This window comes from Clinocottus analis, unplaced genomic scaffold, assembly GCF_023055335.1.
Source record: "Clinocottus analis isolate CAN_PGR_092001 unplaced genomic scaffold, fCliAna1.0.p SCAF_19, whole genome shotgun sequence".
Lineage (NCBI taxonomy): Eukaryota > Metazoa > Chordata > Actinopteri > Perciformes > Cottidae > Clinocottus > Clinocottus analis.
The window spans coordinates 8934389-8959817 of record NW_027175920.1 but is presented as its reverse complement, the minus strand read 5'-3'; the positions used below and the strand labels follow the sequence as shown (position 1 = coordinate 8959817).

The 25429-nt window shown below is 42.1% G+C and overlaps 2 protein-coding genes across 9 annotated transcripts in view; one reads left to right on the top strand and one right to left on the bottom strand.

Annotated features, from left to right (window-relative positions):
- The first annotated feature begins 1958 nt into the window (after positions 1–1958).
- LOC137789667 (toll-like receptor 13) lies at positions 1959–5461 on the top strand. Its single transcript, XM_068583417.1, has 6 exons — positions 1959–2780; positions 2866–3428; positions 3511–3658; positions 3762–4132; positions 4509–4602; positions 4685–5461. Exons 1-6 carry the CDS (start codon positions 1959–1961, stop codon positions 5411–5413), a joined length of 2727 nt encoding a protein of 908 aa, XP_068439518.1. The 3' UTR covers positions 5414–5461.
- A 400-nt stretch (positions 5462–5861) lies between these two features.
- The window catches only part of si:ch73-103b11.2 (putative leucine-rich repeat-containing protein DDB_G0290503), a 46648-nt gene continuing 27080 nt past the window's right edge, over positions 5862–25429 (bottom strand). For 2 of the 8 annotated variants that reach the window (XM_068583802.1, XM_068583806.1), the window contains 20 exons: positions 25021–25249; positions 24267–24816; positions 22818–22959; positions 22544–22660; positions 21283–21339; positions 21100–21168; positions 20909–20998; positions 18767–18876; positions 18581–18619; positions 16772–17519; positions 16573–16689; positions 12011–15748; positions 11049–11196; positions 10850–10955; positions 10450–10609; positions 10258–10365; positions 10086–10172; positions 9065–9227; positions 8742–8827; positions 5862–7505 (listed from right to left, as the gene is read on the bottom strand). In XM_068583802.1, coding sequence (XP_068439903.1) covers positions 7434–7505; positions 8742–8827; positions 9065–9227; positions 10086–10172; positions 10258–10365; positions 10450–10609; positions 10850–10955; positions 11049–11196; positions 12011–15748; positions 16573–16689; positions 16772–17519; positions 18581–18619; positions 18767–18876; positions 20909–20998; positions 21100–21168; positions 21283–21339; positions 22544–22660; positions 22818–22959; positions 24267–24816; positions 25021–25249 — 6936 coding nt within the window. In that variant the 3' untranslated portion in view covers positions 5862–7433. Of the gene's footprint in view, positions 7506–8383; positions 8472–8741; positions 8828–9064; positions 9228–10085; positions 10173–10257; positions 10366–10449; positions 10610–10849; positions 10956–11048; positions 11197–12010; positions 15749–16572; positions 16690–16771; positions 17520–18580; positions 18620–18766; positions 18877–20908; positions 20999–21099; positions 21169–21282; positions 21340–21833; positions 22151–22543; positions 22661–22817; positions 22960–24266; positions 24817–25020; positions 25250–25429 lie in introns of those variants that run through there. The other 6 variants (XR_011077861.1, XM_068583804.1, XM_068583807.1 and 3 more) reach the window with 6 other exon arrangements.

Below are 25429 nucleotides of genomic sequence, written 5' to 3'. Positions count from 1 at the left end.
CGTTAGGAAAGGCCATGAGGTGACACTATCATTTAAAGTCCAAATAAGAGAAAAGCAGACTCATAGTGGCTGCACCACCTGACTCTCTATCTGTCCTGACACAGCCGGGTGGATGTGCTAAAGGTGAAGCAGCTCCTGAAGCTAAATTGCCATCAGCGAGGTCACCTGTGCCTCTCCTCGTGGATCAAGTAGCCCTCCTGCAAAGGTCAGGGCCCCAGGGCCGAGCTCTACTCGGACTATATGGAGGACTACCTGTCGGCCCCAGGATGGGCAGCGAGCGCTGGCAGCCCCACGTCCAATGGCCCCTTCACCGCCGTCTCAGTCGAGACGCAGCAGCGAAGGTCAGCTGCCTTCACCAGAAGATGCCCAGACTGGATATGTTCGATTAAGACCGATCAGTTATTCAAGCAAATATATGCAACTAATTATAATTGAAGGTGTAATGCATGATATGTATACAATATTAAAGCAAACGCATCACTTGGAAACATTGGATCACATATTTGTTTATTTTTAACAAATGAAGAAAAAAAATCGAGCTGAAAAAATTCCATTGGCTTTAAAATAATTAAACATTTGGCAGTATCGATCTAGTTTTACAGTACTTAGGACATGAAACAGACTGATGGCGTTATGTCTGACTGGATTCTTCTGAATGCCAATTTAGATCTTTTAGACATGAAAAGTATAGAAGGCTCAGTTGTAACTTCACTAAAATACAAGTAGATAACTAAAATACAAGTAGATAACTAAAATACAAGTAGATAACTAAAATACAAGTAGATAACTAAAATACAAGTAGATAACTAAAATACAAGTAGATAACTAAAATACAAGTAGATAACTAAAATACAAGTAGATAACTAAAATACAAGTAGATAACTAAAATACAAGTAGATAACTAAAATACAAGTAGATAGCTAAAATACAAGTAGATAGCTCCCTCATGTGGAGAAATGAAAGCCACATTGTCTCTAATAACAAAATCCTTCCTCAAAAAGCTTTTCATTCACTTGCAAAGTAGGAAGTGCATTTGCAGAAATACAAACCACAGAAGAGGAGCATTAAATGGTACGTTCTAATATTTTGTTAACGTTAAGGTTGGAGCAGTCAGAATACTCAAATTTAGACTAAATTAAATTTGATATATATAACATTTGGCAGGATACAACACATGATATATATATATATATATGTATATCACTTTTTATATTATCAATAGCACCAAACAAACAAATATACTAATTGCATGTATAATGGCAGATTTTTGGAAATGCCTGTTTCTGTGACAATATGTTCAATTCTAACAAAAAAATGTTCTTTTGAAATACATTTTCACCTGCATTGCAGTTGTTCATTTAGAATATATATATATATATATATATATATATATATATATATATATATATATATATATATATATATATATATATATATATATATATATAATGTAACAGTGTTGAGGTAGAAGAAGTAGCACAGTATGTGAATAGTAGAAGAATAAAAATAAAACAGGAACATAGGTCTTTTACACTTCTATTAAAGTTGTCACATTCATTTTAAAATTGTCAAATGTAATTTCTTTCGCCCAATGCAATTATAGCAAGCAGAGAGGTAAAAGCTTTTTATTGTTTCAAAATAACAATGGTTACAAAGTGAGGCCTGATTAAATCTGGCTCCTCATATTGTCAAGTAATGATTGATGCAGTATTTTTGTAGAGTTGATGTTGGGGAATAGAGTGACTCATTTAAGGAAGCCAACTGGTTTGCCAAGAAGCCAGAGTCCTCTGCTATTGTATGTTAACTTGCGTCGTCTCTTCAAGGAAATGTCAGTGCAGCTATTTAGAGATAATGTTTTCACTTCCCTATGATGCATTTGCTTTTCTATCTTAACATATTATTAGATTTCTTCAGACTGACCTCAGTGCGATTTGTGCAAAAGTAGCTGTGGAGTAAAGATGAAGGGGACTGTCCTCTTCCTGCTTCTGCTCAACACCTCGGCCTGCTGTGGTTTTGGCTTTAAAGGCTGCTCTGTGAACTTCCCCAAGAGCGACGAGATATGGTGCTACAATCAAAACATCGCTAACCTCTCTGATGTTGTTAGCATGCTGCCAGATAACACAACAGGCATCAACCTGTCCGGGAACAAGATCAGGGTCGTCCCACCTGGATCATTCAGTCAGATGCTTTGGCTCAAACACTTGGACCTCAGCCAGAACCAGCTGGTCTCTCTAAAAGGAGGAGAATTCAGAGGCCTGGGCGTCCTGGAATTCCTCAACCTCACCTGCAACAACATCTCACACATCCACTCCGAGGCCTTTGATGGACTCACCAGGCTACGAACCCTGCTTCTGATCCTCAACGTACTTGCCACAATCCCTCCGAGTATCTTTAAGTCCCTTCCAGCCATTCAGGAAGTCAATCTGTCTCTAAACCAGCTCAAGACCTTCAGCTGCGAGGACTTCGGCGGGTCCTCCACTCTTTCGCGGCTCGACCTTTTCGCAAACAACATCCAGAAGGTTAACGTGAGCTGTTTCCCTGCCCTTGAGTACATTAGGCTGTCCAACAACTCAAAACTGGAGGTGCAGGCTGATGTTTTTGCCTCCAACCCCAGGCTGAAGAGTCTGCTTTGTCAGGGAGTCAAGGCAGAAGTGCTGGTGAGACTCTTAGCAGAGTCCAAGAAGAATCTCTCTTGGGTCGCGTTTTCTTTGTTTGTGGAGAAATCTCCACTGACTATCTGTGGATTGTTAAAAGGAATGGACCAGCTTGAGAAAGTTGAAGTATGTGCTCTTGTTGTTTATGCAAAATCTGTACTGTTTTTTTATGGAGTTTAAATAACTAATATGTACATTTAATTTGATACAGGTTGACTTAAAAGGGTCCAGGTTACCTCATGCTAACTACAGCCTGCTGGACTGTGACACTCCACCCGTGGTTGTCATTGAGGATGCAAAGCTTGGGAATGTTGCTCAGCTGTCTCTGGGTAGGGGCAATACGAGCAGACTTTATCTCATCAACTGTGGGTTGAAGCAGATATCTCGTACTACATTTGAAGGATACAGAGGCTTAAAAACGCTGCAGCTGAATCAAAATAAGCTCGACATTCAGAGGGGCACGTTCGAAGGCCTGACCAGCCTCGAGTTTTTAAGCTTTGACAAAAGTAAAGTCCGCGACATTGACCCCAACTGGTTCGTCCCTCTGGAGTATCTGAATCGCTTATCTCTCATGAAAAATGAAATCACTGAGTTGACACCAAAGGTATTCAGCGCCCTAACCCAACTTGAGCAGCTCTACCTGCAGTTCAACCTGCTGAAATACATCACCAAAAAGCCCTTCAGTAAACTGCGGAGGCTAAGGAAGCTCAACCTCAGCTTAAATATTATTGATTTCATCGAAGCCGGCACCTTCCAAGACCTGACGAGGCTTACGTATGTCTTCTCTGCTTACGTATTTATCTTTTCTCAATTTTTCTCAGTGTCCTTTTATTCAACACGTGCACTTTTCCATTAGGTACCTAGATTTAAGTGGGAATCGGATCAAGAGGCTGACCCCGTATATCCTGTCCGGCCTGATCAATTTGAGGCAATTTGTTCTGTACAACAACCGCCTCCATTTTAGGATCTATGAAGCTCCTTTCATAAACCTTACTTCTTTGGAGGTATGACTTGTTTCCTGAGAGTTAATTATGAATAACAGTGATGCATTTTATGTATAAATCTGTCCATCTTTTTACCTGTCCATCTTCTATGTCAACTTTGGAGTATCTGGAGATGAACTACCAGGGGCCCGGAGGTCAAGGCATTGGTGTCATTGGGCCGCATTTCTTCAAAGGTCCACGTAGACTGAGCTCAATTGCCATGGGGCACAGCATCCTGGTCCACTTCCACCATGACGCTTTTGTTCCTCTGGTCCATTTGAAAAACCTGTACATAGCTGGTGTTGATCTGAAAACAACCAACTTGAGCGCAGTGTTGTCCCCTCTGATCAATCTGAAGAAGTTGACTCTCTACAGAGCTGACCTTGATGCTCTGCCTGCTAACCTGATGCCACCCAACAATACACTGGAGGTTCTCAAAGTGCAGTCGAACCACCTGCACACTGTGGACAAAACTATGCTTGATGCTCTCCCAAGGTAGAAGAGCTACTAACACGGCAAACAGCTTTTAACCCATTGAGACATACAGAGTCCCATTTTTTTTTACTGTATTTACTACACAAAATGTAGCTTTGGAGCGTTAGTTCAGCCCCCGCTCCGACAAGCTAGCATAGGATGGTGCTAATGGACTTATTACATTGTTTTGTTTCATATGATACTGGTAGCTTTGTTTTAGCTTTAAGACTGAGTGTCCACAGACTCTGAAGCTGCATCCAGTATCTTTAAACAGGATAAAGTGATAGCCTATTAATAAACATAACTGAATCACAAAAATAGTACACAAAACTACGGACATATCAGTATTTGATGTGAATTTTAATGTAACGTTGTTGTATATTTTATGCATTTCCAGATTGCGTGTTATGGACATTACAGAAAACCCACTTACCTGTACCTGTGACAATACCTGGTTTAAGACCTGGGCCATTCACAACACTTACACACAGGTAATACTGATAAGGAGACACTGACAAGTATGAATGTATGTTGTACACCAACAACAAATAAGCTTTCTTAAATTCCCTCTAGGTGTCCTACCTGTACAACCTGCAGTGTGACAACGACAGGGGCGCTCCTTACCTGTGGCAGTTTGATGATAGGGCCTGCTCCTATGAACAGGTTTCCTTTACTCTCTTTGTCACCTGCTCTGTGGTGGACATGTTGTTTATATGTGTGTGTCTGGCCTGGCACACACATGGCCCTACTCTGCGCTACCTGCTGCTCATCCTCAGGGCAAAACTACGTGGACGTAGGAGGGGAGCCGGGGCCAAATTCCAGTATGACGCGTTCATCTCCTACTCCTCTAGAGATGAGGACTGGGTGATGGGACAGCTGGTGCCCAATCTGGAGAGGCCTGCTGGGGGTGAACCGAGGCTCAGGCTGTGCCTTCACCACAGAGACTTCCGGCCAGGCGCTGCCGTCCTGGACAACATCGAGGCCGCCATCCACAGCTCTCGCCACACCATCTGTGTGGTGACACGCCACTTCCTGCAAAGTGACTGGTGCTCCATGGAGTTTCAGTTGGCCAGTTTGAGGCTTTTATGCGACGGCAGCGATGTCCTGCTGCTGGTGTTCCTGGAGGAGATACCTGAACACTGCCTGTCTCCCTACACACGGTTACGCAAGATCGTACACAAGAAGACCTACCTGCTGTGGCCCGAGGAACCCCAGGAGCAGGACGCCTTCTGGGTCAGACTGATCGATGCTTTAAAAGACAACGAGGAGCGAGGAAGAGGCGGAGAACACGAGTTGGCATAGTTTATTTGCTAAACCAAATGCTAAAATATTTTGTAGATCAATTGTTGTTACAGGCTTAATATTTGTAGTAGTGATATAGTATGAAATAAGAATGTTATAGTTTAGTATGTTATACAAAAAAATATACAATATAATAGTTGTCGTAAAAATGTCAATGTACATGATACACTGAAATAAATGTTATAATAATGCCTTTAAATTGTATGCTATTAAAAGTACATAATGGACAACTACAAATTAGTAGGGTGGCAGCAAGGACCAAATTAAAAATATAGTAAGTCATAAAACGAATACATGAACTTGGATTTAAATGTATTTCGGTCATTACAGTTGAGTGGCACAAACAGATTTACAGCCCAGTTTATTTCTTATTAAGTAGTTTGTTTCCCTTATTTAAATTGTGAAAGGTTTAGTGGATGTGCCAAAGAAAAAAAATATTACTCCAAGATTTCCAAACACTTCATTTATTTGACATTATACATTCAAATGAAAATAAAAAAGTCATATATATATATATATTTCATATAGAGCTAATATGCAAGGTACAAGTTGAAAACAAATCTGTGTGGCACGCATGTGTGTGTGTGTATATATACACACATATACGCGTATACATACGCGTATACATACGCGTATACATACACGTATATATACACACATACGTATATATACACGTATACATACGTATATATATACACATATACGTATATATATACACAAATATATGTATATACGTATATACGTGTATATATACATATATACGTACATATACATACGTGCATATACACGTATATATATATACACACACATACACACACGCATGCCACACACACACACACACACGCACGCGCACACACAAACACAAGGCGTGGTTTGAATACTATACAGTGTGTATCCTTAGCTGCACAGGTTTCATGGAGGCTTCTATTCTTCACTCAGTTGAGGCACAACTTGATTTTAGTGAGAGGTCAGGGATTGGGCCAAGTGCTTAAAGACTGCTGCTTACAGTAAAACATTTCAATCTCAACACCTAAACAGTAGGACTTGCAAAGCAAAGCTTATTAGTGTTAAGAGTTTTACACTATAGCATTAAGTAGGAAAAGTATGCAACATGATCACTCTGCAATCCAAATGATACTGTACAGTCATGCAGAGTTAAATAGTTCTGGGGGGTTTTCTGAGATGATATTCTCACACCAAAGTCAAAACTGAGCAAAAACTAATCCAGGTTTTAAGAAACTTAAAAATAAGAAAAAATCCAGTATCACTAACAAGTCACAGTTGTCCACTAAATTTGACAGAAGTCAGGATGTTTGGTTGCACTGCAATAATTGACTTGAAGTCACTAAACCAATTTGAGACGAATAAAAAAAAAAAAGCTTCCTCAAGTAGTCAAGTGATAAGTGCAATCCCACCCCTCTGTTCCCCTTCACACACAAGACACTCCATTTTATAAAACTCTCATACAAAAGCAAGGAAAGCATCACATTGTTTTCCACTATCAATCAAATAGTTATAGTACAGCAGATGCCCCAACAATCAATAGCAAACCATAATCTTCCATATATCCAGTAGTTATGTACAACAGAACTGGTGCAACATTAAACACATTACAATTATTAGATATAGAAACTGTAACAATAATAAAATACAGCAGGTACTTAATTCATATTGGGAAATATATATTATTCATACTGTGTATTGCTGTCTATTTTGGCATTTTGGAGGATCAGTAAAAATGCTGTCATGTATCCCTCTTACAGCGTATTTGACACCTAATGGACAGATTATACATCGATTGATTTCAAACAACAAAAATCCTTACTTTTTTTCCATTAATAAAAAAAAAGAATCAAACAAAACTATGGAAACTTGTCAGAGGCATGGAAGCAGGACCAGGTTTAAAACGGACCGTGATGAATGTATTTCCATTTCCAATAATAGTCGTCATCTGTTGCTGGCAAAGGCTGACCAAAAAACAAAGTCAGGAAAGAGAAACAAAAATGCAGACTCTTAATATTCAGATCTTTTTGGAATCCTTTGCCTCAAAAAGCTTCATACGCTCCTGCACAGTAAGTCCCTCTTTCAGGCTCTGTCAAAGGAAAAGAAGAAAGTCGTTTATTGTTCAAACATTTTAAGGGTGAATGTGGGCAGAGAGGAATGTTAGAAAAACAAACAAGAAAAACACAGACATCACAAAATGGGATTTTTCTTCTGCTCTGGAGGACACACTTTAATCTCAATGTGATATCTACAGGAAGAAAAGAGTGTTATGAAATAGTCATGCCACACAAAAAGGTACTGGTGCGCACAACACACAAATACATTCAAAACTCACAGAGAAAAGATGACAATATAAAAAAGCCTTTCTTTAATTAACAGCGCAAAACAATGTAGGACTAGATGAAATATGATCCATAAAATAAAAAAGAGTGCTCTCATTCTTCTATGCAATGATCTCAACACTAATATTCACTGCCTGTCCTCTTACAGAACGCTTGACATTGTTAAACACTACATATGAGTAAGCTGGAACACTATAATTAGGTGTTGGATTTTTACTAGCTTGGCTTTGTCCCAAGAAGCAGAATCCACCAACCTGCACCTCTAAATCTCACAAATTAACACTTTCATTTAACCCGCTGTGAACCGTTTCCAGTGTCCATGCCGAGCTAAGCTAACCGGCTGCTGACTGTAGCTTCATATTTACCGTACAGGCGAGTGAGTAGTATCGTTTTCCTCAGCGAACACACGCAAAGATTGCAAATAATAAGTGCATTTCCAAAAATGTCAAGCCAGAAAGGTTTTTGGACAAAGTTAGCAAATCATTGCGTTTAAAAACTGCTAATGCTCGCACCCGTGACATTCAACTAAGACACCACAGTCAGCTTTGGTGGTGCAGGTGATGGGGTGGGGGAGAACATGCAAGGTGGTAAGGGCATGCGTTGCTCTACATCATGCTATACCTACAGCACATCTTGGGGCAAGGGTTGGGGAGGGGGGGGATCACCCCGCAATGGGAGTGTCAGCTATCCCATGAGACCTGTTCAGTGGCAGACTGACGGACAAAACAGACAGATGACAAACTTACAGGACAAGATCTCAGGAAAAATGTCCCTAAACCAACTAAATGTTGAACACATTTCCACAGTGTGTGGCGGCTGAGATGCAACAATTAACAGCAATAGAGTCTGCACGACAAAAGCTTCAACATCACGTCACACGGCAAACTGAGATGTACATTTATAGTGTATGGGAGTGTCTCCAGAATGTACAAAAGGCCTGTAGTTAGGGAAAGAAAAACTATTTTATTCAACTTGAAACTCACCTTTGACCTTATGCCTCTTGAGAGCTTGGACGTAGTTGATCGTTCCTTTGTCAGGAAATCTGGATTACTTTTTGATTTCATGATATCTAAAAACACAACGAATGAATGCCCTTATTATCAGTAACTAAAGTAGCATAATTGGTTGTTTTTTTTAATTCCAAAAACTGTATGTGCATCCCATTTAAATGTTCCAGTTTAAAATGTTTTCAGTGATAAAACAGGTCGTCATTACTCCTCCTGCCTTCAATACTTACACAACTGTGGAGATATAAAGATTGGGGGTTAATTCAGTGGTACTGATGAAATGAACATTTCTCATTTACCGTATCCAGATGTGACCGTTCCATCAACAGTCCTCTCGCCTAAAGCTTCTGTGGCGATGAGCAGCTTCTCCTTCAGTTTGCTGATGTCGCAGTCAGTCTTGGCTTTCACAATGCTGAGCTCTGTATAGATGTCCTTATATTTGTCTGTGGCATATTTCTTGTCCTGTATAGAAATGAAATCAATGACGATGCCTCTCAGTTTTAACAATGTTGTTCTAAGAGATGATGAAATACAGGAACATACACTACTATACACCTATGTAGATATTTCATTAAAAACCAGATGTTTTAACCTAGAATAGTCATTTGCTAAATTAACAATGTATATAGTGTATTTCTGATCAATTTAATGTTATCTTCATTAAAAAAACTGTACTTTTCTTTGTAAAATAAGGACATTAGAGGCCCATTTCCAGCAACTATCACTCCAGTGTCTTTATGGTACGTTGTGTTTGCTAATCGCGATTAGAAAACACTTGAAAACGCTTGTGCAATGATGTTAGCACAGCTGAAAACAGTTCTGCTGGTGAGAGAAGCTATAAAACTGGCCTCTTTGAGCTAGTTGAGCATCTGAAGCATCACATGGGTTCGATTCTACTCTCAAAATGCTCAGAAAAACAGAACTTTAATGTGAAACTCACCAGTTTATTCTTGTTCTTATGGTGTGTTCACACCAAACGCGTCAAGACTTTTCTCGACGCGCGTCGAAAAAGTGTGTTCACACCAAAAGCAGCATGACTAATCGCGGCACAAAGGGGGCGTGGCTTATCTCCACCGCTTCTCTCCAGGAAAAGAGCGCTCTTTTCCGCTATCGACTATGGAAGAAATAACCACTAGTTCTGCTTTATACTTGTTGTGGAAGTCACAAAAACGTGGGAACATCAAACGCCCTCGTGTTTGGGTATCATAAACGGTAGCAGCACACAGTAGCTGCTATGAAACTAGTTAGCATTTCTGCCCGAGTTGGGAAATTTCAACTCGCGTGAATGGTAGTGTACGTTGAATAAATAGTTTTGCTTACCCTTAAAGCAGACTGCAGTTCATCTTTCAAAGAGTGGATTTCCTGTTTGAGATACTGGATCTCTGACTCCTTAATTCGAAGCAACACCTACAAGATGGGGAAAAACACTCATAAGATTTAAGACCAAATCTTGTGTGTGCATGCGTGTGTTTGTGTGTGCGTTTACACAAACCTCCAGTTCATACACATCTTTGCCCTGGGTAAGTGGCGACAGCGGCGTTTCACCACTGAAACAGGAGCGCATTCGAGTGATCTCTGTCGTCAGTCGGTTATTTAGCTCCTGTTGGACAGAATAAACGTATTAACTCTTAACCCGTTAACACAAATGCGTTGTAAGTACGTGTGCATATATGTGCATTCAAACCTGGTTGTGAGCGTTCAGCTCCTGGTTCTCTCTCTGACACTGCCTGAGGGCCTGCCTCTCGGCCTCCAGTGCCTGGGCCAGGTGAGCGTTCTCCAGACATTTCTGAGAATACTGCTCTGACAGCATCTCAAGTTCTCTCTGGATGGACTGCAGCTCTTCCCTGGAGAGTCAGAGCATTACACTATCACCAATTCTCATCGGATGTTTACCAAAACAGCCGAGACATGAGTGGGTCTTTTCATCGTGGGATAATGACGTTTCCAAAAGCTAACAAAACCAAACTGACAAAATTCTCTGGCATCCTATTAACACCTGAATACAGTTGTTGTTTTTTTAAGTAAAATTATTAACAAGCTCTTTTTCCAGAACATTGGCGCATCTCAGTTGCTACAATACCTACTCGTATTGTAAGCGAAGTTCATCAATGTCCAAGTTTACGCCACTCAGTTGAGAACGGTGAGTCTTCTCCATTTCCTCCTTGTGTGCATTCTTCATCGCTTCAATAGCTACATTTAAGAAAGATCACACACATTTAATTATTGCGTGTTGGTCTTGTTTTAAAGTACGGAAATAATTGATGGCAATACAGTCGTCTTTACCAGCAATTGTGGCAGCCGTCTCCTCAGCCAATAGTCTCTCTCGCTCCTCCAGAAGTTTGGAAATCTCCCTCTGATGCTGCCTCTGGAGGTCATGCACTACCTTCTGGTGTGTGTCTTCCATTGCGGTAAAGCCACGTTCACACGTGGCCTAGAGGAGGAAAGGATCAACAATCTGTTAACCTGAAATTTATTTGAACTTAAAACCTAATGTTTTAATCTTTAAACCTAAATCTAATGTGTGACCAATACATTCAGTGCAATTTCTATGAATAGTTCACTTTGCTACATGGCGTGGCATGCAAAAGTAGTGATAGAAGCCATGCAAGCTTTTTATATTTTGAAGGCCAGCTATGTTAGAACGAGAGCTGCATAATAGTTATTAATACACTGCATTTCCTTCTATCATTGAACGTGGGAAATGGCATGTTTGTTAATGCCCAAATGAAGCAGATATCTTGGTGGCAAACAAGGCATTTTACACTCAATTCACTCTGGCGGGGAACATAAATGTCTGTATTAATTATTACAGCGATCCATCCAATAGTTGATAAGACTAGAGGAATCCAGGGCATCAGCTTCATAGGAAGCATCGCCTGGGAGGCGTATTGGCTGTAAATCAAAAGTCCTGGTGAGTCGTTATTGAGATATTTCCAGTCAGAAATATAATATAAATAAACAAATAGAAAGTGATCGATCAACGTATGCCCCTGCCATCCCTACAACCTCATCCGAGTATGGGATGCAAGCCAATTGGGTTCACTAGGTTTCAAGTTTCATATATTTACAATTTTTAAAATAATTTTAAATCACACCATTTCCCAATTCCAAACTCTCCGCGCACAACAGTAGATTGTTAAAAAAAAAAAAAAAGCAGCTTGTTGTAAAGCTATCTCACTTTATCTAGTACTCTTATTAAAAAATAAAAAAAATCACTAAAAAAGGTAAATTGAAAGAGCAAAAACCTTAAGACTTTCAAAGTCTCTCTGGTATTTCTCTCTGAGGATGGTCACATCTCCTTCGAGGTGCTTGTTCTCCAGTTCGTCCCTCATGGTGCTCATCTGAGACTCCAGCTCCTGGACGCGGTCCTTCAGAACCACCATGGACTCCGACTCGGTCTGTGTCTCCTCCCTCTTCCCCTGCTCCTCCTCTTCCATCGGTGTTGCGGCCTCATTACAAGGAAACACGTGGGAAAGCTGAGGATCCTTTTCGTTCGGCTGCTGCTTTTGGATCCATCGAATGTTTTCCATATACTGTGAATTTAACTTTTCAATCTCCTGTTTGTGGATATGCTGGAGCTCACAGAGCCTCTGTTCAAATTGCTCCTCCAGTTTCCTCACATGACCCTCGTGCCGCTCCTCCATGGTGCCCATGTCCACCAGCAGAACTTCTAGCTTTCGTTGGCTGTCGGCGGTCGTCTCCATAAGGGCCAGCTCGGTTGAGGTACGGCCTTTCTCTGCTCGGCTTAGCTCTTGCTTGTGCCTTAGCTTCAGTTCTTCAGTCTCCTTCTTAAAATGTTCTTCCAGGAGAGCCAGTTGCTTGTGCTGCTGGGAGAGCTGGTTCACACGTTTGCTGATCTCACTACTTAACGTATGGTTCTCCTTCTGGAGAGTGGACACCGTTTGTGTGAAGTTCTGGCGCTCATCCTGTAGGGACGTTTCATATTTCTCTTGGATTGCACTAACATTGCGGGCATGCTGCTGGACGAGAGCCTCCATGTTCTGACCCGTCTGCTTACACAAGCCCAAGTCTTGTTCATGCAGGGCCCGTAGCCTGCATGCCACATATGCCACTTGAGACTGGATAAGGGCTTCACGCATACAGAGCGAGGTACCTGTGAAACTATGTGAAGTTTGCTGGCCCAGAAGTGCACAGATCATCTTTGCAAGTCCAGGATGGTTTTCACCACGTTCTATCTCTTGAGCGTACTTGTGGAGGATGGCTGCTTGTCTTTGAAGCTCATTCGCCAGGTTGTCATGTGCATTTTGCAGTGACTCAATTGAGTCGATGCCACAGGAGGGCATTTCTCCAGCCAAGTGTCTGTCTACAATTTCCTCAGCCAAGCCTCGAGCCTCTTCCATTTCAATCTGCTCCATGTAGGGAGCCAGTTCAGGGGGGCGAATGTCGGCTAATTCCTGTTTACTAAACCCAAAGTTATGTTTGACTTCTTTTATTACATTTTTCAAATCAGGCCTTTTGGAAGCGTCAATAATTGTTTTCAGAGCCATTTCCCTTTGATGAAGGTTATCATGGGCATGCGTCAACTCCCTTTGCAGTATTTTGAATTTCTCTTCATAGCAAAGTTTAAGGTTCTGAATAGAGTAGGCTAGCTCTGCTTTAATGATGGTGTTAAAGATAACCGTAGCATCAACATCTGCATCGGCCGAATCATTGCCCTCTTTGGATTTAGCATCATGCTTCTCAGCTTTTTCCAGTTCTTTACAGAATGAACTCTCTAACATCAACTTCCTGGTCAAGACATCAGCATAAACTATAGCCAAGCAATCTTTGTCACCCCTTTTAATGTTATCCATGTCTTCCCATATCTCAGCAAGAGATTGTAAAATGTCAGACTTGGAAGTCTGTATTAACAAAGCCATCTTGTTCAAAACAACTGCTTCAAACGATAACGTTTTGGCAAAGAGGTGCAGAGCTTCTTTATCGAGAGTCTCTGGGGTTTGATTTTGATGGATAACTGGGGATTGTTCTTCCAAGGTCTCATGTCCTTGTCGAATGTACAGTGATGCATTGAACAAATCATTCTCTATCTCCGACAAAGAGTGCAGCTGTGAATCCGTGGTATCGTGAGGGCCACTGAGAATAATTCTGACTTTCTCTCGACTATTTTCCACATACACAAGGGCCTTGGCATAATGCTTATTGGCACTACTATGTATCCCACTTCCACAACTTAACTCCTGAGCAGGGTTAGGCTTTGTTTCCGTCATCTTTAAATCAGTCTTTGAAAGGTCCTCTGCTTGGATGGGTCGTTGCTCCTCTAGATTCTGAGTGAGGTTTCTTAGTTTATCCTCAGTGGCGAGCAGTTTAGTCTCCAATGAATGTATGATACAGATGAATTTCTCTGGGTCACTACTGTGAGATAAGGTGATATCAGAGGAAATATTTCCTTCACCTAGATGGATGTCTTCATTTACATCCTCGTTAACTTTTTGTATTGTGTCTGCAAAGGTACCGCTCAAATGGCTTGTATCCAGGCCCTCTGTATTTATGTATTTTTGGCACTGAATACTGGAAAAACGTATCCTTGGTCTCTTGGCTTGAGACTCCTTATCATCTGGGCAGTTCTCTGATGTATTGTCATAAGAAAGTAAGAGTTCTTTGTTTGCTGATAAAGAGGCCGATGTTTTAAGCCTTGACTTCTTGCTCTGTTCTGGGATTTGCTGCCTTTCTATGCGTAGGTCAGCATAGCCCAGCTGCAGCGCATTGAGATGCTGCTCGAGCTCTGCTATGCGGTCCTTTGCAACCACAAGCTTGGCTTTCAGATCTTTTTCAGCACTGCAGGGCTCAACCTTATCTAGGATACTTTGACTCATTTGACAAAGAAGCTCCTCCTTTGCTTGCAACTTCTGTTCCGTTTCCTCCAAGCTGTTGCCAAGTGCCGCCATTTTAACAAGGGCCTCTTTCAAGTCCTCTTCCTTACGTTCCACCAGCCTTTCGTACATCTCCTTAGTCTGCCGTATCTCCTCCTCTTTTTCTCTGAGGAACTGGCTAATTTTCTGAAACTCTTGGGTAGCCCTCTCATACGAGTTCTCCAGGGTGTAGTAATCAGCCTCTTCTGTTTCCAGACGATTGCGGAGCTTATTCACCTCACGGTCTGCTTCTGCAATCTGGTTAAGAAGCTCCTGACAGCGGCAAGTGACATGGCCTTTCTCTTCTTCTAGCCTACGCATGCTCTCCTTCAGTGACTCTACCATGTCTGTCTTCTGGGCCAGCTCCTCTTGCAACTTCAGCAATTCCTCCCTGCATTCCTTTCCTCCAGAGGCCTGCCTCCCTCTTAACAGGGCCTCCACCTGCAGCTCAGCTTCTAACCGTCGGTTCTCCGTCTCTTTCTGGGCACTCTCAGCCTCAGCTAATCTACGACACAGATTCTGCCTTTCACTCTCATGACTCTCTTGCATGCTATGCTGCTCCCTCCTCAGGCGCTCCTCTTTCAGTGCATGACCCTCCTCAGTTAGACTTAACCGAGCAGTCACCTCCTGCAGCCTCTCCTGCAGCCTCTGGACCTCTCTCATGTGGTCTCGTTGCAGGGCCTGCTGGCGCTCCAGGTGCCTAAGGGCCTGGTTTCTCTCCAAGAGGCTGGCCTCTATATCACGGAGTCTATCTTCACTGTCCTTTAGCTGGGCTCGGAGGGTGGCCTCACCGCGGCTGTATTCCTCTTCTTGTTCCTTTGAACGCTCCTGCTCGAGCTTGAGCTCGTTGCGCATTCTGGCCACAGCATGTTCACTGGCCAAGATTTCAGCCATTGCAGATGCTAGTTTTGTCTGCAGAGCCTGAATACCAGCCTCATGGTGGTCCACAGCATCTTGGGCTTCTGTGTAGCTTCTCTTTAGTGTCCGAATATGCTGCTGAGCAAGGTCCTGCTTGTGCTTCTGTGTTTCCAGCTCGCCATGCAAATCTTGATTAAGCTTGTGTAGGCATTGCCATGGCACTCTGTGCGGTGAGGAGGAAGGAGGTGTTGCATTCTTGAAAAAGAATGATGACATAGTTTCATTAATGACATCACCTTACTTCCTCTACCATGTACGGAGAACCACATCTCAGCTTAACCAGGAAAATAAGTTTTCTCCTTTCTTGATATCAATCTCTCTTTTTACAAGCTTCCACTGTGCTTTTTCAGAGGTGACTTGGAAAAAAACAAATATAAAAACCTTCGGTGCGTCACTAATATGGTGATAAATAATAAAAAAAAAACTATTTAATTATTGTAAAGTTAATATCATGGGATACAACAAGGACATTATGTCTCTGTGATAAGTTCCCAGTATAACTTAAAATTGCACAATATAAAAATGCATTAAATTAGTTAGAGTATGCAATTCTGAAACACCAAAAAGCATGCGGAAATCAAGCTTGGAAAGGGCACACAGACGAAGCACAAATCAACAGAGAGAAAAAGCACAGCGCAAGGTTTCTTAATCAAAGTTTCTTACCTTAAGAAAATCAGACCAAATTAATTATTTTCCCAGGAGATGTGAAACTCCGTAAAAACAGTTAGTGAAAATTCATGCTAGGAACACCACAACCATGCGTATCAGTTTGAGAGAATAAGCCCCCACACCTGTTAGTAGAATTTTATACAAGTTACAGTTGCCAGACACATCTGATCTATTATGTGTAGGTTGTATTTTTGTGAGACAGTCTACTTGCTCATAACATGATAACATGAAACAATATATGTATAAGAGCTTGTAAAACATTTCTGTGTAAAAAATTTGGAATGCTATTTGTATATATCGTCAACATTAAACCCATACTAATCCTGCACGGTGGATGGTGTGTGTAGTACCTGCAATACATAGCCATCTCTGGCACTTTGTTCCCTCCCTAGTGCATCTTCCAACTGCTCCTTTAAAACATTGTTCTGCTTCTGTAGTTTGTCCAGCTCCTGCTGCTTCTGTCCCAGCTGAAGAAAGAAAGACAGAGAAGAAAATAATTAACAGAAGATGCTCATAAATATGTATTAACGCCACACTCAGGAAACACACCTCTTTGTCCAGCAGTGCAGCAAGCTCATGTGCAGGCAATCTGTCAGAGTTTCCTGAAGCTGTGTTGATCGGCACTTGCTTCTCTTCTCTTAACGGTGTTCGCTCCACCTGATGCCATCGGTGCTCAATTTCTTCTTGGACATCTGAGGTTTTGTTGTCTTTCTTATCTTCACTCGCAGGATGGTCTACTTCCATCTTTCTATGCTCTTGGCATTCAGGTATCGATGGCCGTACTGGTGGTGTAGTGTTTAGCGTTGAGGTCATAGTAACAGTAACACTATTTGGCATGTGGGTCGCACTGGTTGTACGCAGAGGGACACTCCTCCTGACGCTCTCTTTTTCTGCTTCTACTGTCATGGAAGGCGGGTGAGCACCTGACACAGAAGAGGTATGGAGGGAGGAGGTAGAGATAGGAGAGGACGCTAATGAGGAAGGGGAAGAGGAAGGAGAGCAATATGAGGACGTTGTGGAGAAGGATGAGCTGAGGTCAACCGTGTCCGCTCGTTCATTCACAGGCTTTTCTGTCCGTTCCATTTTGAATTCAGACCAGTCAAAAGTCTTGGAGCGACCCTCTCGCCTGCGCTCACGAACTCGGCTTTTTCGGGGCTCAGAGGGAGGGGCAGAGCTGCCAGCTGGCTGTCTGTGGACATCAGACTTGGGGGCCTCAGGACTGGGGCTTGGCTCAGGGGTAGCCTGTGGACACGGCTCCAGCATCACATGGGCTTTTGTCTTCTCGTCAGCGAGAGATCTGAATAAACAAAAACACACACACACACACACACACACACATAAAAGAGGATGTGTAAGATGATTTTAACAGAACGCCATGACGATGCTACATTGACATAAAGCTACAATAGCATTACATAAAGCTTTGCTGGACAAACAACAATGCGTACATTTGTGACAAAGCAGCATCATTTCATTGTGCATTGAAAGCATGAGAATCAGTGAAATGCACCCAAGTCAAAGCATCAAAATGCTTATATGGAACATCAGGCTGAAAGCAGTTAACCTCGATGATCTGAGGTAAGCCTGATGGCAGACATTTGCCTTTAGCAGCTATGTTAATACTATTTGTGTACAGTAGTAGCTTAATGTGAAGAATGTGTTTGATTGGCACTTGGTAGTGTTGAGGGGCAGAGCATTATAAAAAAAGAGACCTGACGGAATAATCTATTTTTACCACGTTGTGTGTGGCGGCGTCAGGAGGTATGAGTAATGGGAAAATGAGAAGGAACAGAGCTCAGGAATGAGACAGGAGGTGTCCGTGAGGCGCTTTGCAGAAATACCAAAAATGTCACACATTTTCTTCTTGGAGAGAGAGTGCGTGACTCAGTAAATGCGGGTCAGTGCGCGTACAAAGTATCACATGTGAGGACCCATCTGAAAAGGCAACGCTCAGGTTTGAAAGCCATGAAAATTTGTGTTTTGGTTGTTTTTTTGGGACCAGTTACAGGAAAGAACAGATCTTTGTATCTCAGTTCTTCTCTCCATCCACTCAAGGCATTGTCTGTCTGTGCTGCAGTTTTTGTTGTGGTTGAGTGCTCACTTCCAAAACTTGGTGGACAACCATACGATAATGATTATTAAAATTCTCTACTGTTGATTACAGATGGTTGGTAGGTTATTCTAGTATGTTGATGTGATTGCAGCGTGCGTCTCTACAGGAGCACAACTGACAGGGAGACATTACTCAACAATCACATGACATAGGGCGGGGACAACAAACACGCTGGGGCTGACATCGCTGAGCCATTACATCACTGTTCGAGGAGGGGGAGATATTCAACACACAAGCACTCCAACCTGGGCTTCAGAACGGATAGTTTCAGAGAGATGTTTTTCCTGGAAGCAGGTTGAAAATACCGGTTGAGGGGGGAAGAGAAAGAAGGAAAGAGGATGAGGAGGAGAGAGGAATTACAATAAAATAAGTGCGAACAGCAGCTGTCATATCTGCTAGTGGTTAAAGCGTTAATCCTCTTTAGGAATTACCGGGTGACATCTGGGGCAACAGTGGGTCGCACATTCTTCATGATGGCCTGAATCCAGTTGCGACGGATACCAGAGGTCATGGCTGACAGGGTGCACGCTTCCTCTTTACACTGCAAACAGAAAGGCATTCATTTACATGACTGACAGGGATGAGACTACATGATCCATTGGCCGTCACTCTGATGAACAACGACTCTTCCATCTGCACTACTTGCATAACTCTGACTACTCAGTTGTCTTTTTATATTCATCTTGTTTATTGTATATAATATGTAGGTACGACGAGAGCAATGTGTAACCATAGTCAAATTCCATGTATGTGTGTACACACAGATTGCCAAAAAAGCTGATTCTCATGATTCAAACATCTTTTTGACATTTGTTTTTGTACAAGCCTCACATAGTATTAAAATGTGCAGCAGCGGAATCACCAAAACAAGTCAACCAGGTGTAACCAGAGGAGTGTAGAAGATTGACGTTTACCCCAAAAGATGTCTTTCTGTATGTGTAAAAGTAGCTTTAATGCAAAATATTACTCACTCTAAGAGGAACACATTGTGTTACTTCTTATAATGTAGTTATTTCAGTAGAAGAACACAAAAGTGTGAAAGGAAAACAAGCATTATTGGCTTCACTTCTCCTTTAAACAAGAAACGCATGATGTTTGTGTTTAAAGTGCCACATTCAACCCGACTGTATTGCAATCTAAATAGAACTCTGCTGAGAGTGATTTGCTAGATTGTGTCCTTCATTATCGCCACTCCCCTTCCTTTTGCCAAAAAGTCATAGCAAAACACAAGATTTGCCAAGTCCAACATGGGAAACCATTTACAAAAAAACCTTGTTAAACCATTTATTTTATGTGTTGTTGCTTTGAAGACCCAATGCACTGGACCCTGTTACTTTGTCACAAATGTAGGACATTTGTGTGTAGTGTAGGATGGCTGTGAAGCTGGTGCTTTGAACGCAGCACTGCAACTGATCTATTACATAAAACAACATTTTAATCATGTGCAAAAAACATTTAATGCTAAAACGCTCTGGCTTTAAAATAGGTTAAAGCAGTTTACGATTACATGTAGTTGAGATCTGTCTTCTTAATGCCCTAGATTGCAAAATATGACACTTTTTTAGTAAACTGTGAGCAGTATAACTCTCCCTTTAAACAGAGTTGTCCTACACTAAGTGGCCTAGTAACACAGCTTTATTATGTGTGCAATACATTCAATGTAAACCTTAAGTACAGGGACCTCTAGTGGAAGTTAAGTGATTTCTACAATAACACAGTTTCTTATTAAAGCTTCTGAAGACACAGTAACCCTGCACTCTATTCCACTGCTTTGACTGCATGACACAGACACTTCCAGTCTGACCACGGAGCAGAGGGAGTAGACATTAATACTGGAGTTATTAATTTCTCGACACTAAAGCCATGTAGTTCTCAGCCAAAGAGACAACGATCCCCTTCCCTTCTCTATTTCTGACTTCCTTTGGAGAAAATAGCAAGCTGGTTCAAGGTAACGTAAAGAAAACAAGTGACCATGTAGATATTAATCTCCTCATATGATTTTATTATGGCGAGTTTAAATCTGTATGGAGCAGGAACAAAACACACACTGACACCAAATGGATAACAAATGAGCTGCATGGCAACTAGAAGAGCCTGGTAAGTATTGTGCCAGCAACAAGTGCTAAAAATGTTTAATGGCCAAAGGATTACGCGACGAAAGCGTTCTGTCATAGGATTCACTTCAGCGTCTATAGAACGGCTGGGGGAGTTAAATTACTGTCACATAATTGTTATTGGGCAAATGTGGACATGGATAGGCTTTAGGAATGCAAGAGGTTGGGTAAACATATTGTGTAGGATGAAGGACAAGTGAGCGACGGCTGGAGCAGATTTAGACCGCCATGATGTCAGCCTCTCACAGAGAGATGACAAGTCCAGAGACATTCGTCACGACAGACAAAGAATCCTTTCAGAAAGACAAAACCTGATACCTGGAGTTGCACCACATGGTGTTGAAGGCTGTTTATAGGCCGTCAGCAGACAGCAGAGCTCAAGTGTGTTGACAATGAGTTTCTTTTTTACTGGTGATTAACGACACAGGACAATACGTGGCGTGAATGATCAATACTCACGAGGATTTGGAAGCCGTAATTCCTCTGGACTGGGAACTCTTTGACATCGTAACACGTGGAGAGGTCAATCTCACCATCCAGTTCTGAAGCCTAAGTAAAAAAATATAACAAACACAAAATAGTCCACATTAATTGCTTATTCATCCAAATTTGCAGTCGAAACCAAACATTCGCTGGAAGACAATTATTACCTCCTCGGCTATCGAGTCCTTGTAGTACCTCAAACTCTGATCCGTCAGGACAAACCAGTGTTTCTTCCACTTAGGGGAAAAAAAGACACCAATAATTGGATTTCATCAGAGCCTCAATGAGGAAAATATAATTGTATTCAGTAGTAGCATATGCTATTTAATAATCCCACAAGAGATAATTACCATTCCATCTTCATACAGCTTTGTCATCCATCCTTTTTTGAAGTTCAACAGATCAGGCTGCAATCAAAACAAATTATTGTGATGTAATATTAAATAAGACAATGAGATTAACCCTTTCAAAATCTATAAAAAACGTATTAATCTACTTAGTCCATTTAGATGTGATTTCAGATTAAACATCAACCACATCAATAGAGTACACAAGTACAAATTAAAACACATCTAATAAAATTGTATTTTGTTAAAGCATTTTGTGCTAATATGTCACTATATTAGAAATTGTCATTATGTGAGTGTTTATGTGATGTAGTCAGAATATAACATGTACATCATCCCGAGCATTTATGTGCATTTGTTTACATTAAGTCACTACCTCAGGCTAATGAGAATAAGTGAAGATATTTGGCTCCAGCTAAATAGACAGACTGGCGGGAGCTGGACTTTCCCTGTGAAACACAAACTGCTGCACATTGAAACCAAGCTCAAGTCCGTTTATGGACTCCAGAGTCAATCATTGATCCAAAACCTGGCTTCTGCTCACTCAACAATACCTTCTTTCTGTTGAACTTCATCAGGTGTGGTGTCACCGCATGGCACAGGGTCATTCTGATGGTTAACTGCCTTCACTTCATATGTTGACAATCTGTTTCTCTCCGTCTGTCCCATGGACATATACACGACTGCTTCTGTGCTGGCTATTTATAATCATCAGTAGCGGTGGCGGCAGCGGTGTGCACATAAATGCGTGTGCGTGTGTGTTTATGTGGGTGGGGCTACTAGCAGCTGCAGCTCGTATTCAGAGCCCAACAACACACTGACTGAATCACCAATGCAGCACTGAGCAGACCGTGGATCAGCGGCAGTTTGTCAGACTGGTAGGAGTCAGACGCCAGGAAGGCACCAGTGCAACTGTTACTTTAATCTCACCTATGGAAACTGAAGCAAACTAGAGATAATTTAATATTGTACATGCAGCAGCATGTGAAGTTGCAATGGTGCTTGTGTAAGTTTAATATGTGCACTGACCAGTACATAATATAATTTCCCCTGAGCAGTGGACATTACAAAAAAGAGGTAAAGAGGGAGAAAAAATAAAATAGGAGCGGTAAACAACCAGTGACGCAAAATGGGTTCAAGCTCTGCTGCCACGCTTCTGGTGAGGGATCACACTCTCTTTGGGCCATTTAACGGGGCTGTGAAAATATGTTTTGGCCCCACTAGTTAATGCCCAATACACTTTGGAAATACTTTCTGTACTCACAGTCATTGAGGACTCTGTGACTCTGCGGTCCAGTGACTTGGCCCTTCTTAAATTAGCATATGTGGAGCTGGACACATCAGGGACTGAGCGATCCTTTCCTGCATCTAGTGACATTTCCTATAAATATAACATAATTCAATCAGTATTAGAAGTTAGACGTAATCTCTTTTCAACGTTACATAGTACACATGCCATTCAGTGAATTACAGTGAATTGTGGTAGTTCACACCTTTTTAAATGTATTTGTTTAGGATTAAGAAAGAGAATAACATACATGTTTGTTTGACAGATAGCGCCTCTCGCTGCGTCCTTGTCTCTGGATTAGCGTGGTGTTAGCGGCGGGCTCATTGGAGCTGCTTATGTCCATGCGCTCTACGGGTTGACCCTCCTCAAATCTGCCAATGACTTGAGAACGCCTGAGACACACAAAATGACCTTCCTTTTCAGAGTGCTGGAGTCATAGTACGTGAGGTATTTCACTTGACATAGAAGTCTTATCTAACTATCTCAATTATTCTAACAAAAAAACGATCATTTAGCATACAAAAACACTTTAAGAATGCAGCACATAATCCTCACATTGTGGCAGAATCAGCATAAAAACAAGACCAAAGCATGTTATAAAAGCAAATTTGAGCCAAAATAAATATCCAAGTTTCAATTCACTGCAGAATGCACTGCAGTCATGCACCACGTTTACAAAGACTATTTTACTTTGGACTTCGTTCTTGACTCAAAGAAACTTTCATAGACAACAATATGCAAGGTAGAGGTAATATCCCCAAAGAAAACAATCCAGAGATACATACATGAATACAAAGTAGGTGTTATATAATGAGATTAAACTGTAGAAGAAAAGGAAAATGACCAGGATGGTGGATTAAACAAATTGAAGTAGCAGCAATGGCATTACAGTCAGTGTTACCTTAAGGCTCTGCATGTGTATGTGTATATGTATATATGTGTGTGTGTGTGTGTGTGTGTGTGTGTGTGTGTGTGTGTGTGTGTGTGTGTGTGTGTGTGCGCGCACAAGAATGAAAGAAAGAAAGAAAGATCAAACTGTATGTAAACCCACCATTAGTACCAACCACCAGTATGTTTAAGTATGCACAATATAAACAGTAAATCAAGTATTTATGAAACTGTCCGAGTGTGTGTTCTCCCAGGCAGTGCAGAGATGAAATGACAGAAAGCAGGAATCAGCGGGACCAGCAGGGAACAGCATTGAGAGAGGGGTGGAGGGGTTGGTTGAGCTTTAGCTCTGAGAAGCTCTGTTCAGAAGCCCCTGGAAAAGATTGAAACGACAAAACAAAATAGCAAAGTAGCAAGAGCAAAAAGGTGGAGCTCAGTAGAAAAGAAAGTCAAACATGCATTTCAATCCCCAAATCATTGTTGGTTAATTAATCACTGGTAAAGCTAAGGGAGGCAGTGATTGCAAAAGATGCTCAAGATACAGGAATGTCTCAAGGACAGCAGCCACAGGGTGGTGCTAAAAAAAAACTAAAAATGCAATGCATGAGCTTCACATAAGAGATTACTTGGCAAGCTATATATATGTTTAAAGGCTATGTCAAGGGCTTACAAGGGCTCATTGATGATTAATAATCATGTTTAGTTGCCAGTATAATCACAAGTGAATCTGCTATGAGATATGTGACTTAAAATGCCTGTAGAATCTATTTTTGCAGCGTGCCAAGCATGACACATAAACATAACCTCTTACCTGCGCTCCTCCCCAAACAGCCGAGCCACCTCCTCTCTGCCAGGACTCCGGGTCCGGGCCCTCAGCTCTTGGCGCTTCTTTTCTGAGCGAAAGGCTTCGCGGTGACTCAGCCTGCGAGCCCGTGGCACATCAGACAGCGCTGTGTACTCCCTGCCAGGCCGGCCCACTCTACCGCCTCCACCACCACTGACACTACAAATGCTTCCTCCACCACCAATGCGTCCCTCCCAGGTAGGTGTTGTCCCACTGGGTTCAGAATCCAGTGAGCTCTGGGAGGAGCTGATGGTGGAGTAGCTGGGGGAAACAAGTGAACCTGGAGAAGGGAGAGGATCTTGGGAGGGTTGATAAGGGGAAGTTTGGGATTCAGACTCAGAGCTGTACCTGGGACTGAGCGCTCCTAAAGAGGAGGAGGATGCTGAAGAGGACAAGGGTAGATGCTGGGGTGGCTGGGGCGGCTGAGACTGTGGAAAAGGCTCCGACTTGGTCTTCTCCAGCGAAAAGTAACCACTCTCCACTCGTACCTTGCGTCCACTGCTCATGGTGCCGCCATCTGAAGCAAGAGCACAGTGTCACCAATATGAAACTGCCAAAACAGTATGCATATGTTGCTAAATTTGTGAACATAAATTACATATATGTAGACTGCAAAATAGTGACTTGACGAAAATAGTCACTATTTCACCCAACAGTGAAACAAAAGCTGAAGCATATGCAGGATGTAGAGGAATTTGCTTGCGATCCTCTTAGTCCTCACCATCTTGAGTCGTGATACTGGAGTCTGGTTGGCTCTGGCTCAGCTGGCTGAGACAGGAGGCACTGCGGCTGCAGGGGATGGTGGCCCGGCTCCAGCGGTGCTCCTCCTGCCACAGAGTGGCGCGGCTTATCGGGACACGCTCAGCACTGGCGATGCTGCTGGCCAGGCAAGGGATGCTTCCTCCACTGCTGTTGCTGCTGGTCACCGTCACCTTGGCAGGGCCCGGCTCCTGAGGGCGCGTTGGGGTTGGAAGGAGTGGATGGGAAGAGGAAATGGCATAATGGGAGGTAAGGTCACAGAGAGACTACATAAAGGAATACGAGAAGGAAAAAGATAGAAGAAGAATTAAATACCGATTGGAAATGTTAAACTCAGATAAAGGAAATATCCTTCTTTAAATGTTGGCATC

Coding starts and splice junctions, on each gene's coding strand:
- LOC137789667 (XM_068583417.1), top strand. CDS start 1,959: ATGAAGGGGACTGTCCTCTTCCTGCTTCTGCTCAACACCTCGGCCTGC. Junction 2,781..2,865: donor ACCAGCTTGAGAAAGTTGAA/GTATGTGCTCTT, acceptor AATTTGATACAG/GTTGACTTAAAAGGGTCCAG. Junction 3,659..3,761: donor TAAACCTTACTTCTTTGGAG/GTATGACTTGTT, acceptor TCAACTTTGGAG/TATCTGGAGATGAACTACCA.